Source organism: Oryctolagus cuniculus, chromosome 19 (assembly GCF_051225735.1).
Source record: "Oryctolagus cuniculus isolate XC-2025 breed Fujian yellow rabbit chromosome 19, ASM5122573v1, whole genome shotgun sequence".
Lineage (NCBI taxonomy): Eukaryota > Metazoa > Chordata > Mammalia > Lagomorpha > Leporidae > Oryctolagus > Oryctolagus cuniculus.
This window is the reverse complement of record NC_142885.1, coordinates 5,757,229-5,770,550: the sequence shown is the minus strand read 5'-3', so window position 1 is coordinate 5,770,550 and position 13,322 is coordinate 5,757,229. Positions and strand designations below refer to the sequence as shown.

Genomic DNA, 13,322 nt, shown 5'->3' with positions numbered 1-13,322 from the left:
ACTGGGGGACACAGCGCCGGGCCTGGAGACGCCACTGGGCACTCACACACACGGTCTGCACCTCTGCCCAGGAAGAGTTCTGGCCTCTTGGGCAAACTGCCCATCAGTGTCACAGCGGACACTCGGCAGTGCCCTGCTCTCCTCTGGGAATCCTCCCACCTCAGATCTCATCCACCTGGTCCAGGCACAGATGACATCATCTGTCATATTCAGGGACCTCAGCGATGGCAACTTGTGATGTCCCCTCCCCAGCCTGTGCCTCTCCTGTGCCTCACGTGGCTCCTCTGTGGCCAGGCCCATCCCTACTGGAACGCCCGGCCCCCACTGCCAATGCTCTGGACAACCCCTCTGGACACATTTCCATGCAAAGAAAGGCGGAAATGACGTACGCTGCTGCTGTCCTCACCTGTATGCAAATTGATGGGCCATTCGGGGCGGGGTGGGGGGCGGGGGACTGCCACGGCAGATCTTTGGAACTCGACTGGTTAATAACAATTACCCCTCCAAACTGCAAGGTCACCTGATGCGTTCCTAGCCCCTGGTCCAGCACCGCCCCTCCCCCCGCCCCTGGCATCTCCTGCAGGGCGGGGTCTCCACTGTCACTCAGGGCCGAGGTACCACCTTCCGGAATCCACATCAGCAGATCTGAGCAGAGGCACCAGGCACTATGCTAAGCTGCAGGAAGTCTTTAAATCTGTCGGGGGTGGGGGGTCCTCTCGGGGCAGGACCCCTGCGGCCAGAGGCAGGGGTGGCTCTCATTTCCTGAGCACACTGGGGAGGAGGAGGAGGAAGTGCGCTGGACCTAACACTTGACATCACATCTCACTATAGGGACATTCACCCCTCAGAGGGGACAGGTCCTTGGATCAAACTTCTCTCACAGGGGCAAAAGCCATCATCACGTGGCTTTCGGAGACCTGGGAGCAGGCTGTTGCCGGACATCAGGTGAACCCAGTCACTGGGCCACGGCGAAGCCTGGCAAGGGACAGCCGGGAGCTGAGACCCAACCGCCCGCCCCTTCAGACACTGCGGCCTCTGCTCCCCCACACCTGGCTCCTCCCGACATCACCCCTGTAGGGCAAAGTCACAACGAACAGGAGTGGTCGTCACTCAGCTCTGCGCCGAGCCAAACCTCTAGCCATGGGTTTGACTCCAAACACATTCAGGACGGGAGGACACTGCTTGATGGCTGAGACGCTTGGCCACAGAGCTCTTGGCTATGCCCATGGCTGTGGCCCTCACCGGCCGTGGGGTTAGGGGCACTCAGAGCTTACCGGCCTCGCCGACAAAGACCTCCACAGGTGCGCTGGCTGGGCTCTCGCCGATGATGTTATAGGCGGTCATGATCACTTCATAGCGCCTGTACTTCTTCAGATCTGCAAAGTTCAGGGAGACTGGGGTCAGCTTGCTCCAGGGCTGCCGTCCTTCCTACAACGTCCCCTCCGTGAGCCACAAGGAAGGAGAGGCGGGGAGGGGGGCAGGCTTTTCTCTGGGAGATGCACCCACACCTACTGCCAACACCCCACGCCACTTGATGCTTCTCCTGGGTGTGACCCGAGCACCCTGCCATGGCGAAGCATTTAAAACAAATTTAAGAAAAACAAAAGACTTGAGTGACTCTCACTTGTAAAGCCTCTGATCTTTCGATGACTGTGAAAAGGGGTGGGGACCGCCCGGGTCAGGCCGAGGTCTGCAGTGAGAGGCGTGGCCAGAGAACTGGGAGCGTCCACTCCAGGCTAACACAGCTGTGTGTCTGAGGCTGGGTGCTGGCGGGGACGCCGACCAGCCTCAGCCTTCACATCTACCTCCCAGCTGCCATGAGCTCAGCGGAGCTCAGAGAATCGAATGCCAAGGTCCTGTCCTCTTGCTTCCAAGGAACATGTGCATAGCTCCGCCCACGTGGCTGACTGGGGTCCGGCCTGTCCTACTCTGGGTCCCTCCAGGGCTATGCTGTCTTTTTTATTTATTTATTTATTTGTTGACAAGTAGAGTTAGTGAGAGAGAGAGAGAGAGAAACAGAGAGAAAGGTCTTCCTTTCTCTGTTGGTTCACCCCCCAAATGGCCACTATGGCCCACGCGCTGCATTGATCCGAAGCCAGGAGCCAGGTGCTTCTCCTGGTCTCCCATGCAGGTGCAGGGCCCAAGCACTTGGGCCATCCTCCACTGCCTTCCCGGGCCACAGCAGAGAGCTGGAATGGGAGAGGAGCAACCGGGACTAGAACCCGGCGCCCCAACCGGGACTAGAACCCGGGGTGCTGGCGCCACAGGCGGAGGATTAGCCTAGTGGGCCGCGGCGCCGGCTTTTTAAAAATTTTTTGTATTTTTTATTTTTTGGTTATGCTGTCTTACAAGCAGCTCGCAGTGGCTGTGAGCTTGTAAGTCTTACCCCGGGACCCATGTGGCTGCTGAGTCCTGGGTGCCCATCACCCATGAGTGGGGGTGTGGAAGAGACTGTCCCCTTTCATTTTCATTACACGGGACGGAAAAGCCGGAGCGAGGTCTGGCTCAGGAGCCCTGAGCACTGAGCTGGTCCGCGGTCTGACTCCACTTGCTCCTCAGCCAAGGAGACGTCTGGGTGGACACTTGGTGTTGTGGGATCACGAGTGAGTGAGGGGTTGAGTCACGGGTGTGCGAGAGAGCAAGGGGGCCAATGGCCAAAGCAACACTTTGGAGAGCAGGGGCAGACACAGACTTGGTGTGAACCTGTCTGGCCACACCTGGGCTGGGCTAGCTGCCCGAAGAGTGGCAGGCAGATGGAACGGGATGCTGTTGACAAGGTGCGTGAAGAACACCTGGGCATGGGGGTTCAGAAAGGGCTCCTCCTCCTTCCCTACCTACTCCCTAATCCAGCAAGGGAGCTGCACTGAAGTGAACCCTGTTATGGGAGCTCCCAAGCCCCACACTTGGGTCTGGGAACCTTCTGCAGCCAAGAGGCAAAGGGGAAGCCACACAATCGATTACAGTTGAAGGGAGGATGGTTGGATGAGCAACACAGAGCACCACTCAGCCCTCAAATGGCAGGGAATTCCGTCTGGCACCTGCTACAACACCGACGACCTTGGATGCTATGTTCAGTAGCATACAGTTCCCTCCTATGAGATTCCTGGGGTTGCCAAGCCCAGACACAGAGGGGACGATGCTGGCTGCCAGGGGCTGGTGCTTAATGGGAGCAGAGTGCCAGTCTTTGAAAATGCAGTTCTGGACATAGAGGGTGGCTGGTATGCTTGGTGCCCCTGAACTGTGTATGTAAAGATGGCGAAAATAGTACACTACATTAGCACAGTAAAAGACAGTTAAAATAAAACGTTGAGGTGAGTGGGGCAGTCGTGCCCAATGGGACTTCCTCCCTGTCCCCGACTCCAAGATCACATGCCAGCAAGTTGTCCCAGCCCCCATTTCCTGAATCCCCGCTCCCCGTCTGTGACTGGGTTAGCACACCAAGAGGGAGAATTCCAGAAATGAGAGTCATTACTCCAAGGTGGTTTCCCCAGGTCCACTGGGGGGCCAATCGGCAATGGGTGCAAGTGGTCAGGAGGCCTCCAAGGCAGGCAGTGTGCACTTACGTGTTAATTCATACGTTGTTAACGTGGAGCTGCTGTTCACGGTCTTGAAGCTGCTCTGGGCTATCAGGGGTAAGCAAAGCAGAAAGACAGTTAGCACACAGGGACACAGCCGCTGCAGGTGACACATGGAACCAACTGCTCGGCTCCGCGCCACACTTCCACGGGCAGTGAAGCCCGAGCCGCCACCTGCCTGCTCCCTACCAGCTCCAGGGGTGCCCGAGCCTCTTCCTGAAGCAGCAAGACCCCCACCTGAGGCAGCGGGCATGTGTTTGGCCTCCGGCTGAATGGAACATGGAAGGTACTTGGCACGCCATCGTGCCAGCGGGGGAGGACAGGGACATGGGTTTCCCAGGAGGCAGGGCCGTCAGCTTCAGGAAGCTCACGTGTGCAGTCGGGGTCCAAGGGGGCACGAGCTAACCACGGAAGGCAGGGTGGCCTCCTGATACCACGGAGGTGGCAGAGAGCAAGACAGCAGCCGCACAGGGGCTCTCCCTGGAGCTGCTCCCCGACTCTGTCCCAGCACAAGGATGTCGAGAGACAAGGTACATTTTCTGTGGGGCTGTCTGAAGGGAACATCAGGGAACGAAACCCTCCAGCCTCCTTCCCAGAGAGAGTGAGGCGTGCTGCAGCCAGAGCAGGCCAGCCTGGAGATGGAAGAGGCTCAGGTCCACCTTGAGGTCACGCACTGCGACAGAGAGGAAGAGCCTGCACTTGGACTGATGGGTCCTTGAGACAAGGGTGGGGGTGCAGGGGTCCCCCGGAGCCATTGCCACCAGGCCAGCAGCACTGCTTCTCCTTGAGTACTCGTCCGGCTGCACAAGGCCCCAGGGCCTGCCCGGCTGCCCACCTCACACCTGCACGGGGTCTGAGCCAGGATGGGGGACGTGCTCACCTGTGAGCTCGGCTCGCAAAGCGGAAGGGCTTTTGAGCGTCTTGGCCTCAAGGCCTGAGCCCGCCTCGGACTCGAGCTCCCGGTAGTAGATCCTGTAGCCCTGGAGAAGGCCGTTCAGGGACTCGTCCCGTGGAGGCTGCAAAGACAGTGGACGACTCAGCCTGCGGCCTCCACCCCAGCGTGGCCTCCTTCACCTCCCCAGGTCTTGCTTGTTAGCAACACAGAGGGGGAGGCGTGAGACTCGCGAGCAGGAGCCGGAGAAGCCTCCCAGGCACAGATCTGCACCATGGAGCCCGTCCTCACACCTCCGCCCTCCAGGGTATATGTGTGGGGGGAACGTGGACGTCCAGGCCCTGTGTGGCTCAAGTCTGCAAAAGACCCCAAGGCGGGGGCAGGATAGCAGGGCCCTCGCTGGTGGTGAGGAGGTGACCCCCTGGGAGGTAAGCCCAGGACATGGAGGGAACGTGGGAAACGGCCAGCTCCACCTCCTGTGCTGGCTGGACGCACCCTGGCCATCCCCTGGCTGCCCGGCTTGTGGTGGTCTCACTGACTCTCCACGTGCCAGGTCATCCCACTCCACCAAATCAGACCCAAGGTGGGAATCCCCACTGCACCTCCGAGGGCACTGGCTTGAGACGGGCTGGCGCTAGTCCATGCGCTCACCCTGTTGAGAACCCAGTGGAATGAGCCCAAAGGGTCTGTGGATGAGGGGACGGAGCATCAGCTCTTGCTGCAGTCTACACAGATCTGCAGGGCTCAGACCCCCATCAAGACCAGGCTGCCTGCCGAAGGAGCGGGGACTCCCGGCAGGCCTGTGCAGCCACAGCTGTGGGGCCAGCCGCCTCGTGAGTGACACTTTGTCACAGCACTGTGACATCCAGGCCTTGGCCATCCCCACCCTTGCCCTCCGTTTCTGTTTCTGAACCCAGGCCCCAAAAGCACGCGATGGCATCCTCATTGAACTCCTCTGCTCCTGACCCCAGATTTGCAGAACACGGTCTGCTTTGCCCTCTGAACTCCCCCACACAACAGCAGAGAGCGAGGCCTGGGAGGGCCGATGTGCCACGCTCAGCACTGGCACGTGGGCCTGAGGCATGGACAAGGCACAGTCAGGACGTTTTTTAAAAGTGAGAGGTCACTCCAGCAGCCCCAGGGCCCTCGCCGTGCGGCCCATCTCCAGGCACTTCCTAAGTCTTGGGGTGCCCCCTACCCAGGAAGAGCACCGTGGTACACAGCCCGCCGCAGATGCACACTGGTTCACAGGGAAGCTATGGGGCTTGCTAGGCCTTAATGCTGCATTTCAGGAGGACTCCGCAAACACACAGCCAGCCTGCCTGCCGCTCCTCCCCCTGGCCTGGGGAGTCAGACCCCACAGATCTGAGTCAGCCACCCCCACAGTGCCCCCCAGCTTCGCAGAGAGGCTGCACGGGTTCTCCTGCTGCCCACCGTGGACGAGGGCAGGATGGAGCTTCCGGGTGTCCAGTTGCCTTAGCTCTCAAATGGACAGTGGGGGCTGGCGAGGCCTCTCTGTTCTGTCTTTTCCTTCTACTGGCATCACCAGCAGCACGGGGAGCCTCCAGCCCAGCCCCTCTGGGCCCAGCCATGCTAGGCACACTTGCTGGACACCTGGGTGTTCCCAGGCCACAGCCATTGACCCAGAACCCAGGGACCCAGACGCCAGAGGGACTCTTTTGTTTCCTGCTTTCTTCCTCCTGGAACCACCAGGTTCCATCAGCAAAAACACAGGGCACCCAGCTAACGGTGAGCCTCGCCGTTGCTGTTCTGAGATTCAACCATGGCTGGCCACCCCTTTGCCCCCCCGCACGACCTACGGGTGGGAATAGTTGTCGGAGGCCTTCACGGTAACAGAGCTGGTCAAACAAACACGAATCGAGCCAGCACTCGCCGGGGCATCTCCTGGCTGGGTGTGCCCAGGCCCGGGCAGTCGGTTGCAGAGCTGTATCCTGACATGTGTGGGGACAGAGACGGGAACCACGCATGGTGTGCATCATGTATGTTCACAGCACACGTGGATGCCCATATGGGGTGCTGCTATTTGCTATTCAGCTCTGGGCCTGGTTTCCTTATGGGCTGCAGTGGAGACTTAAACTTCAAATACTGCCACACTGTAGCCCTTCTGAAAGAACCAGGATGGCAGCCGGTGGGAAAGTGAGTGTGTGAGGGCCAAGGGGGCACCTTCCACACCCCATCTGCACTGGGCAGCAGGGGCAGAAGGAGGGAGGGCTTGCCACAGAGATTCCCGACTGAGTCAGCCCCAGACTCCAAGGCTTTTGTCCTGCATGTCACCAGGTCACTGCACAGAGGGGGCTCCCGAAAGCGGGCAGGCAGCCCCTGGTGGTGAGGAGGGTGGGGCTCAGGCTACCAGAAAGGTCGCTGTGCCCGTGTGCCCACCCAGCGACCCGATATGGACACAGGGCAGAGTCTTTGAGTGAATGCGGAACAGGGTGGGGCTCTGCAAGTCTGAGAGCTCCCAGGCTGTGAGGCTCCTGTGCTGGGGAGGGGGAGGAGGGCCCTGCAGGGCCTCAGAGGGAGGAAAATGAGTCACTGAGGAAAGACGTGGCTGTCCTCATGGGGGCAGGGGCTTCAGATGAGGGAGGAGGGGCCGCAGACAGGCTGGGAGCACGTGAAGGGGAATGGAAGGACATGTTCAGGGGGAACATCAGCTAGGGAACAGTTCCCAGGGCTGACCAGGGCTCAGCCAGGGCCTGTGTCACACACTAGGAAACAGTTCCCAGGGCTGACCAGGGCTCACCCAGGGCCTGTGTCACACACTAGGAAACAGATCCCAGTGCGGGATCAGGACCTGTGTCACACACTAGGGAACAGTGTCCAGGGCTCAGCCAGGGCCTGTGTCACACACTAGGGAACAGTTCCCAGGGCTGACCAGGGCTCAGCCAGGGCCTGTGTCACACACTAGGAAACAGATCCCAGTGCGGGATCAGGGCCTGTGTCACACACTAGGGAACAGTGTCCAGGGCTCAGCCAGGGCCTGTGTCACACACTAGGGAACAGTTCCCAGGGCTCAGCCAGGGCCTGTGTCACACACTAGGGAACAGTTCCCAGGGCTCAGCCAGGGCCTGTGTCACACACTAGGGAACAGTTCCCAGGGCTGACCAGGGCTCAGCCAGGTCTTGTGCCATTTCCCAGAGGGAGTGCTCCGAGGAGGACCTCAAGCGGAGCTCAGGAGAGTGGCCAGGATGAGGCTTCTCCCAAGCCCACTGAGAGCATGGGTGCGCTCACCTGGTGCCTGCAGCTCTGCTATTTGGGTAACAAGGGCTCCTGGGAGATGCCAGGTGAGGAGCCTTTACTGAACGAGGGACAGCAAGCCTTCCTTGCATTCCTGGGCCTTGACAACAGACAGAGCAGTGTCCCTGCTCGAAACCCTCGGCACGTGGCTGGACTCCGGGGAGCCCACTTTCTGGTTCCGGCTCCTGTCTGCAAGGTGACACCAGACAGTCCTGCTGAGAGATGCTGGACCCTGCCCTAGCGTGTGCAGGGGCCTGGGCAGTGAGGAGACACTCATGCGTCCATTTCCAGGCCCTGGACTGACTCCAGTAGGTGAGGAGAGAGAGAGGCGAGAGGGCAGATCACAGGTCAGCAGCTGGGTCTCTGATATGTGCCGGCTTGGCAGTTCCAGCCCAGGGCCACCTTCAAAGCCTCCCTCTCCGTCCCAGATGATGGCTGTGGCCGCTTCAGGCACTGGGACCTCCGCGGGAGGACTGCAGGGCTCCTGGCCAGCTCTGCAGGTACCCCTGCAGCGGACGGGGTTACAGACAGTAGCAATTTATTTTGCAGGAAGAAGGGACGCTCCGGTGGGGCGGGGAGGACTGGATTCAATCCAACAAAATAGAACAGGCAAGAAGCTGGAGGCTCGGAAAAGAAGAACGAACTCATTTACTAAGGAGTAAATGACAGCCACACTCTGTCTCCAGCAGCTGTGACCATACTCTGGGGGCTGGGAGCGGGTTGGGGGTGCTCAGGGTTACTGACCCTGCACTCACAGATATTTCTGCTTTAGAGGCAGTAGGGGAGGCCAGAGCCCCTCCTGGTCCCCTGCTGTGTCTGCATTTGCCAGCAGGCCAGGTTGTCCACAGAACTCCCAGGGCACCTACAGGGCAGGCTGTCCTCCTCCCAACAGGAGCCTCCCAGGCCTGGGGAGGGGCACAGGTGGCCACCGCTCAGAGCATGGTTGTTTTAAAGGTGCAGTTGACACCTCTCTTGCCAATGGAGTTCACTGACCCGGGGCTTGGGAATTGTAGAGATGTGCAAAGATTCCCACATGGGACTCTGGTTTCTACTTCCGGTGTTTGGGACACACCTAGTGTGACACGTGAGAGAGGGCCCAGGCTCCAGAGGCCCTCAGAGCCAGCCAGGCAGCTGTGTGTAATGGGGGTTCATGGAGGGCCTGCCAGGCTCAGGTTCTGGATTCAAGCCGTGACTCTGTGATACCCCTGCTCCCCCTACACACCCACACACACACCCACACACACCCATGTGTGGGCTTGGCTGTTGCTCAGCCTCCACTATGGAGCCATGACTGGAGGAGTCTGACTGGATGGCCCCCAAACACAGGTTTCCCTTCACACCCACAGTGCTTGCACCAGGCTGTGCCTGACTTTCAGACCACGCCCCAGATGGCGAGGTGTGTCTGAGCACTGTTCCTTCCTCTAGTCCACACAGTGCCTGGGATGGGCCAGGGACACAGCAGGTGCTCAGTCAAAGCTGGGGACTTGAGTGGATTTGCTGGGGTTTGACGTCATGACCCCAGCCACACCTGATCTCATCCTGGATGGGCCGTGTGGCTGTGCAGACACGTGGAGAGCACTGGGAAGCCACCTTCAACCAGTGCGCTCACTGCCTGTGGTGCCTACCACAGGCTCCACAGTCTCTTAGTTCTCAGAGGCCCACTGTTCAGATACAGGCACCTGGTCCTCACCCGACATAGCCGGCGAGAAGAGGCCAGTGAGCTGGGGAAGACCTGGGAGGACAGGACGTCCCGGGGCAGTAGGGTTAAAAAGCAAGGAGAGCTTGGATAGTGGGCAGGCAGGCAGGACTCCAGGACGACCCCTCCTCGAGCTGTCTGCAAGCCCCGCCCCATGCTGCTCTCTGCACTGTATCATGGGCAACCAGCTCCCTCTTGGTTCAGATGGAGAGTAGGCTAGGGCAGGGCCTGCCTGCCTCCTTCTAAGCTGCGGGCTTTGGGAGGTTCAACCACACGCCTCATGGGGAGTACAAGGCAGAGCTGGAGTTCGAGACCAAATCTAACGTGACTGCTGTGGTCCCTGGAGTCCCAGTGCTCACTTCATGTTCCCACAGCTCCCACTTCCTGGAGGGTCGCATGGGGCTCCCTCTGGGAGTGAGCGCCAGTGGTTCAGGGGCGCACAGGAGGCCCCAGGCGCCTTCCCTGGCACCGCAGCATCAACACCGCTGAGCCCGTCTGGGCCGGGCCCTCTCCTGGCCTCTCACGCAGGAGGCCCGACCAGCCGGGCACTTTCAGTTGTCCCTCCCATTCCTGCCCTTCCACTGTGCCAACACCACCACAGCAAGCTCCCTCACCACTGTGCTGCTCAGGATCTGGTCCTCTGCCACAGCGTGGCCAGTGGACAAAGAGGAACGACCTCAAGACAAGGCCCACAGTGCCCCGGGGCCTCTTGCCTGCCCGGCCTGGCAGCCCGGACACCAGGGAAGGCGCCTGTGACAAGGCGGAGCACATGGCCTCGACAGCCGCAGGCGCCACGCCATCTCCTGCTTGGCGTGTTCTTTAGCTGCGGCACAGCTTCCAAATCCACTGAGAGCCGGGCAGAGGCACGGGGCGGGGGAGGGGGCTGCTTTGAGCGGCAGGCAGGGTGACCCGCTGCAGGTTTTAGGACAGCGGCGGAAATGCTATGATCAAGTCGGAAACAGGAGTGGCACTCGGCGCATACAGTGCCACCGCTGTGGGGAGCGCACGCTCACGTCCTTAGATTTCAGACAGAACTGGACCCCGTGAAAGGTAAAGATTGACTACAGAGCTGACGGAGCACGGTGGGGAGGTGGCGGAGGGGTGCGCAGCCCGGAGATTACAGCAGGAGGTGTGTTTCAAACAAATTCCCGGGGGGCGGGGGAAAGGGGTTTACAGGTGAAACATTTCACATGGAATGCAAATCTGTATTTAAACCTCGTTTCTTTGGCTTTGTTCTGCTTTTCTTAGTAAATTACTCCTAATTTTAATTTTGCTGCAATTGCCTGGCAGTTGACAGGCATTTATTTGCACAATACGTGATATTGACTGCCTCCTGTTCTGGGCCTCTTGCGACTGGCTTGCTCTGCTGGGCTCTGAGGCGGGACAGCCGACACTCACAAAAGCCGGGCCGGCCCCTGGGGGCTGGAGCCCTGCCTGGAAGACGGGTCAGCTGGTCAGCTCCCCGGCCTGCTCCTGTTCGGAGCCACTTGTGGGGAAGAGCCCACGTCTCACCCCCAGGGAGCACTCGCCGCCTTTGTAGAGAAGGAGCCTACCTAGTCACTGGCAGGCCAACTCCATCTACAAAGAAAATGCTAATTTCCTGGCAGAATTTAGCACAGCACAAAGAGCCAATCTCCTCCAGGCTGATTGTGCCGGTGGAGGGTGGGAAACCAAGGGCTCAGGCCCTTGAATTTCCATTTTGATTGTTTCCTGCCTGCCACCAAAGGCCCTGATGGAAGTCTGGGCTGAAGCAGGGACTGGGGAGGTGAGGGCCTCCAGGACCAGAGATCCTGCACGAGACCTCAGAGGTCAGCTTCGACCTCCAGGTTCTACAGGGCAGGACCTGGAGCCGGAGAGGATTCCAGGGTCTCTGCCATCAGGTGACGAGCAGGGCCGAAGCCGGGCTTCTGCCCCCGCTCAGGCCCAGGGAAGGGCGAGTGTCCCGGCACGGCGTTCCTGGAAGGCACTGGGCAATGCCTTCTTATCCCTCGGAAGGTTCCTGTGCTGTGCAGAAAGGAGGCCAGGAAGCGGCCAGCGGGCCCCGTGATACTGGAAAACAGTGTATTCCAGTCCCGCCCACCGTCCCGCCTCCAGGCGGCAGTGCCTGGTCCTGTGCAGATGGACCTGCCACTCTCCCTCACTCCTTCACCATGGACTCTCCCTGGTGCTCACCGAAGTCACCGTCACAAGAGAAGTGGAGAAGAATCTCCCGGAGGACAGCGGCGCCAACCGCACGGTCAGCAGCACTTGAAGTGGCTCCTCCAACACCCGCCTGCCAGTCCAGGGTCACACCCAGGGAGGCCGTGACACAACAGTCCCAGGCTGGGGTGCTGCCCACCTGCACGCCTCTCTTCTGTAGGGCCCAGTCCTGCTCAGAGGCCATCCCCAGCTCCCTGTCTGCCCAGGCACTACAGGCGCCTCTCAGTCACCAGCCTCAGGCCTCCCTCCCTCCCTCCTCCTTGCCTCCGGAGCCCCCATCCTCAGGGCCCCCACGGGAACAGTCTCTGGGACAACTTCCTGGCGGCTTCTCGGGCCCTCAGCACTGCTCTCCCTGTCTGCCTGCTCCCTCCCGGTCAGGGGTCCTCCCTGATTCCCACTACCCTCAGGCCCCACGCAGACCACTTGTGATTTTCAGCATCACCCAGGTCCCTCTGTCCCTTGACTCCTAACACCCACCCCTCCTCCGGCTCTCACGCTGCCGCAGCTGTCTCTGATGATGCCACCAACCTCAAGGACGTCTCCTGTGACTCCCAGACTTCCCTGTTCATCCCCAGCTCACAGCCACCTGGACTGACCCGGCCCAGACCACAGCACTGCCTTTGCCTGCAGCACCCCCCGCCCCGACCCCGCACCCCAATCTGGCCTCAGGAACTTGCCTGTGCCTTCTGGCACCTCCACTCTGGCCCCTTCCAAATGTCTGCAGTGCCCTGAGGGAACGCAACATTGGCCCTGACCCCAGCCCCTGCCCTGCCCCTACTCCTCCAGGCCTCTGGGAGCCTCTGTCCTGCAGACTGGTCAGCAGGGCTCCCCTGGGCTCTGCCCCTCCTGGGCAGCTCTCCCCTCTGCTGCTCTCATCCTCAGGGCACTCCTCTGAGAACAAATATTGCCCAGAAGGAGAAATCAGGCAGAGTGGGTGATACGTGCTTTCGATGCCATCTTGGAGCACTGTTTAGCAGCCAAAGCAAGGATTGTTTATCTCAGAGGATGGGCCTTGGTTTGAGATTCCAGACCCAGACTTGGTGAAAATATATATAATCCTGCAGATGCTATGTCTGGCTGTGAACGATTTCTCTGGAAATGATACCTCCAAGGGCTAGAGTTGGACGCCCCGAGGACATGAGCCAATTTCGCATGTAGCACAGACGCCTCCTCCACCGCCCTCCCCCGCCCTCCCCAAGGACACTGGAATGATCCCGTTGGTGCTGGCGGCCCACCCCCCAGAGCGGGGACTGCCAGCAGGCCCAAGCCCAGAGGCCTTGGCTTTGAGCAGGGCTCACTGACCGCAGGCTCCTCCCGCGTGAGCCCAGGACAAGCTCACGCTGCGCATGCCTTGCAGGGCAGTTTTGCCGTCCAGGCGTTGTGCTTGACCCCACCTTCCCTCTGCTGTTCCTTGGCCCTGCACTCCAGTGCTTATCAGGGTACGGCAGGCACAGGAATGGGCATGGGCTTAGGGACACCCGCGGCTGCCCGGCTCTTACCTGCCACTGGATCAGAACCGAGGAGGTGGTGTGCGGCGTCGCAGAGACGGACCCTGGAGGCTCTCCTGGGACTGAAAGGCACACAAGAAGAAAGCAGGGAAGAGAATGGCCCCGCTATCCCGGCTACTCTCCCCGGCCAGCCGCTGCCACACCCCTCCCCGGGGGGGGCTTGCTCCCAGCCCTGCCTGTTCCCGTCCGTGGGGCCT

At 60.3% G+C, this 13,322-nt stretch overlaps 1 protein-coding gene across 2 annotated transcripts in view; it reads right to left on the bottom strand.

Annotated features, from left to right (window-relative positions):
- The window catches only part of SDK1 (sidekick cell adhesion molecule 1), a 982,790-nt gene that overhangs the window by 51,967 nt on the left and 917,501 nt on the right, over positions 1-13,322 (bottom strand). For both annotated transcript variants that reach the window (XM_070064289.2, XM_070064294.2), the window contains exons 32-35: positions 13,117-13,187; positions 4,456-4,591; positions 3,564-3,623; positions 1,275-1,376 (exon numbers count right to left, since the gene is read on the bottom strand). In XM_070064289.2, the coding sequence (XP_069920390.2) occupies positions 1,275-1,376; positions 3,564-3,623; positions 4,456-4,591; positions 13,117-13,187 (369 nt within the window). The remainder of the gene's footprint in view (positions 1-1,274; positions 1,377-3,563; positions 3,624-4,455; positions 4,592-13,116; positions 13,188-13,322) is intronic.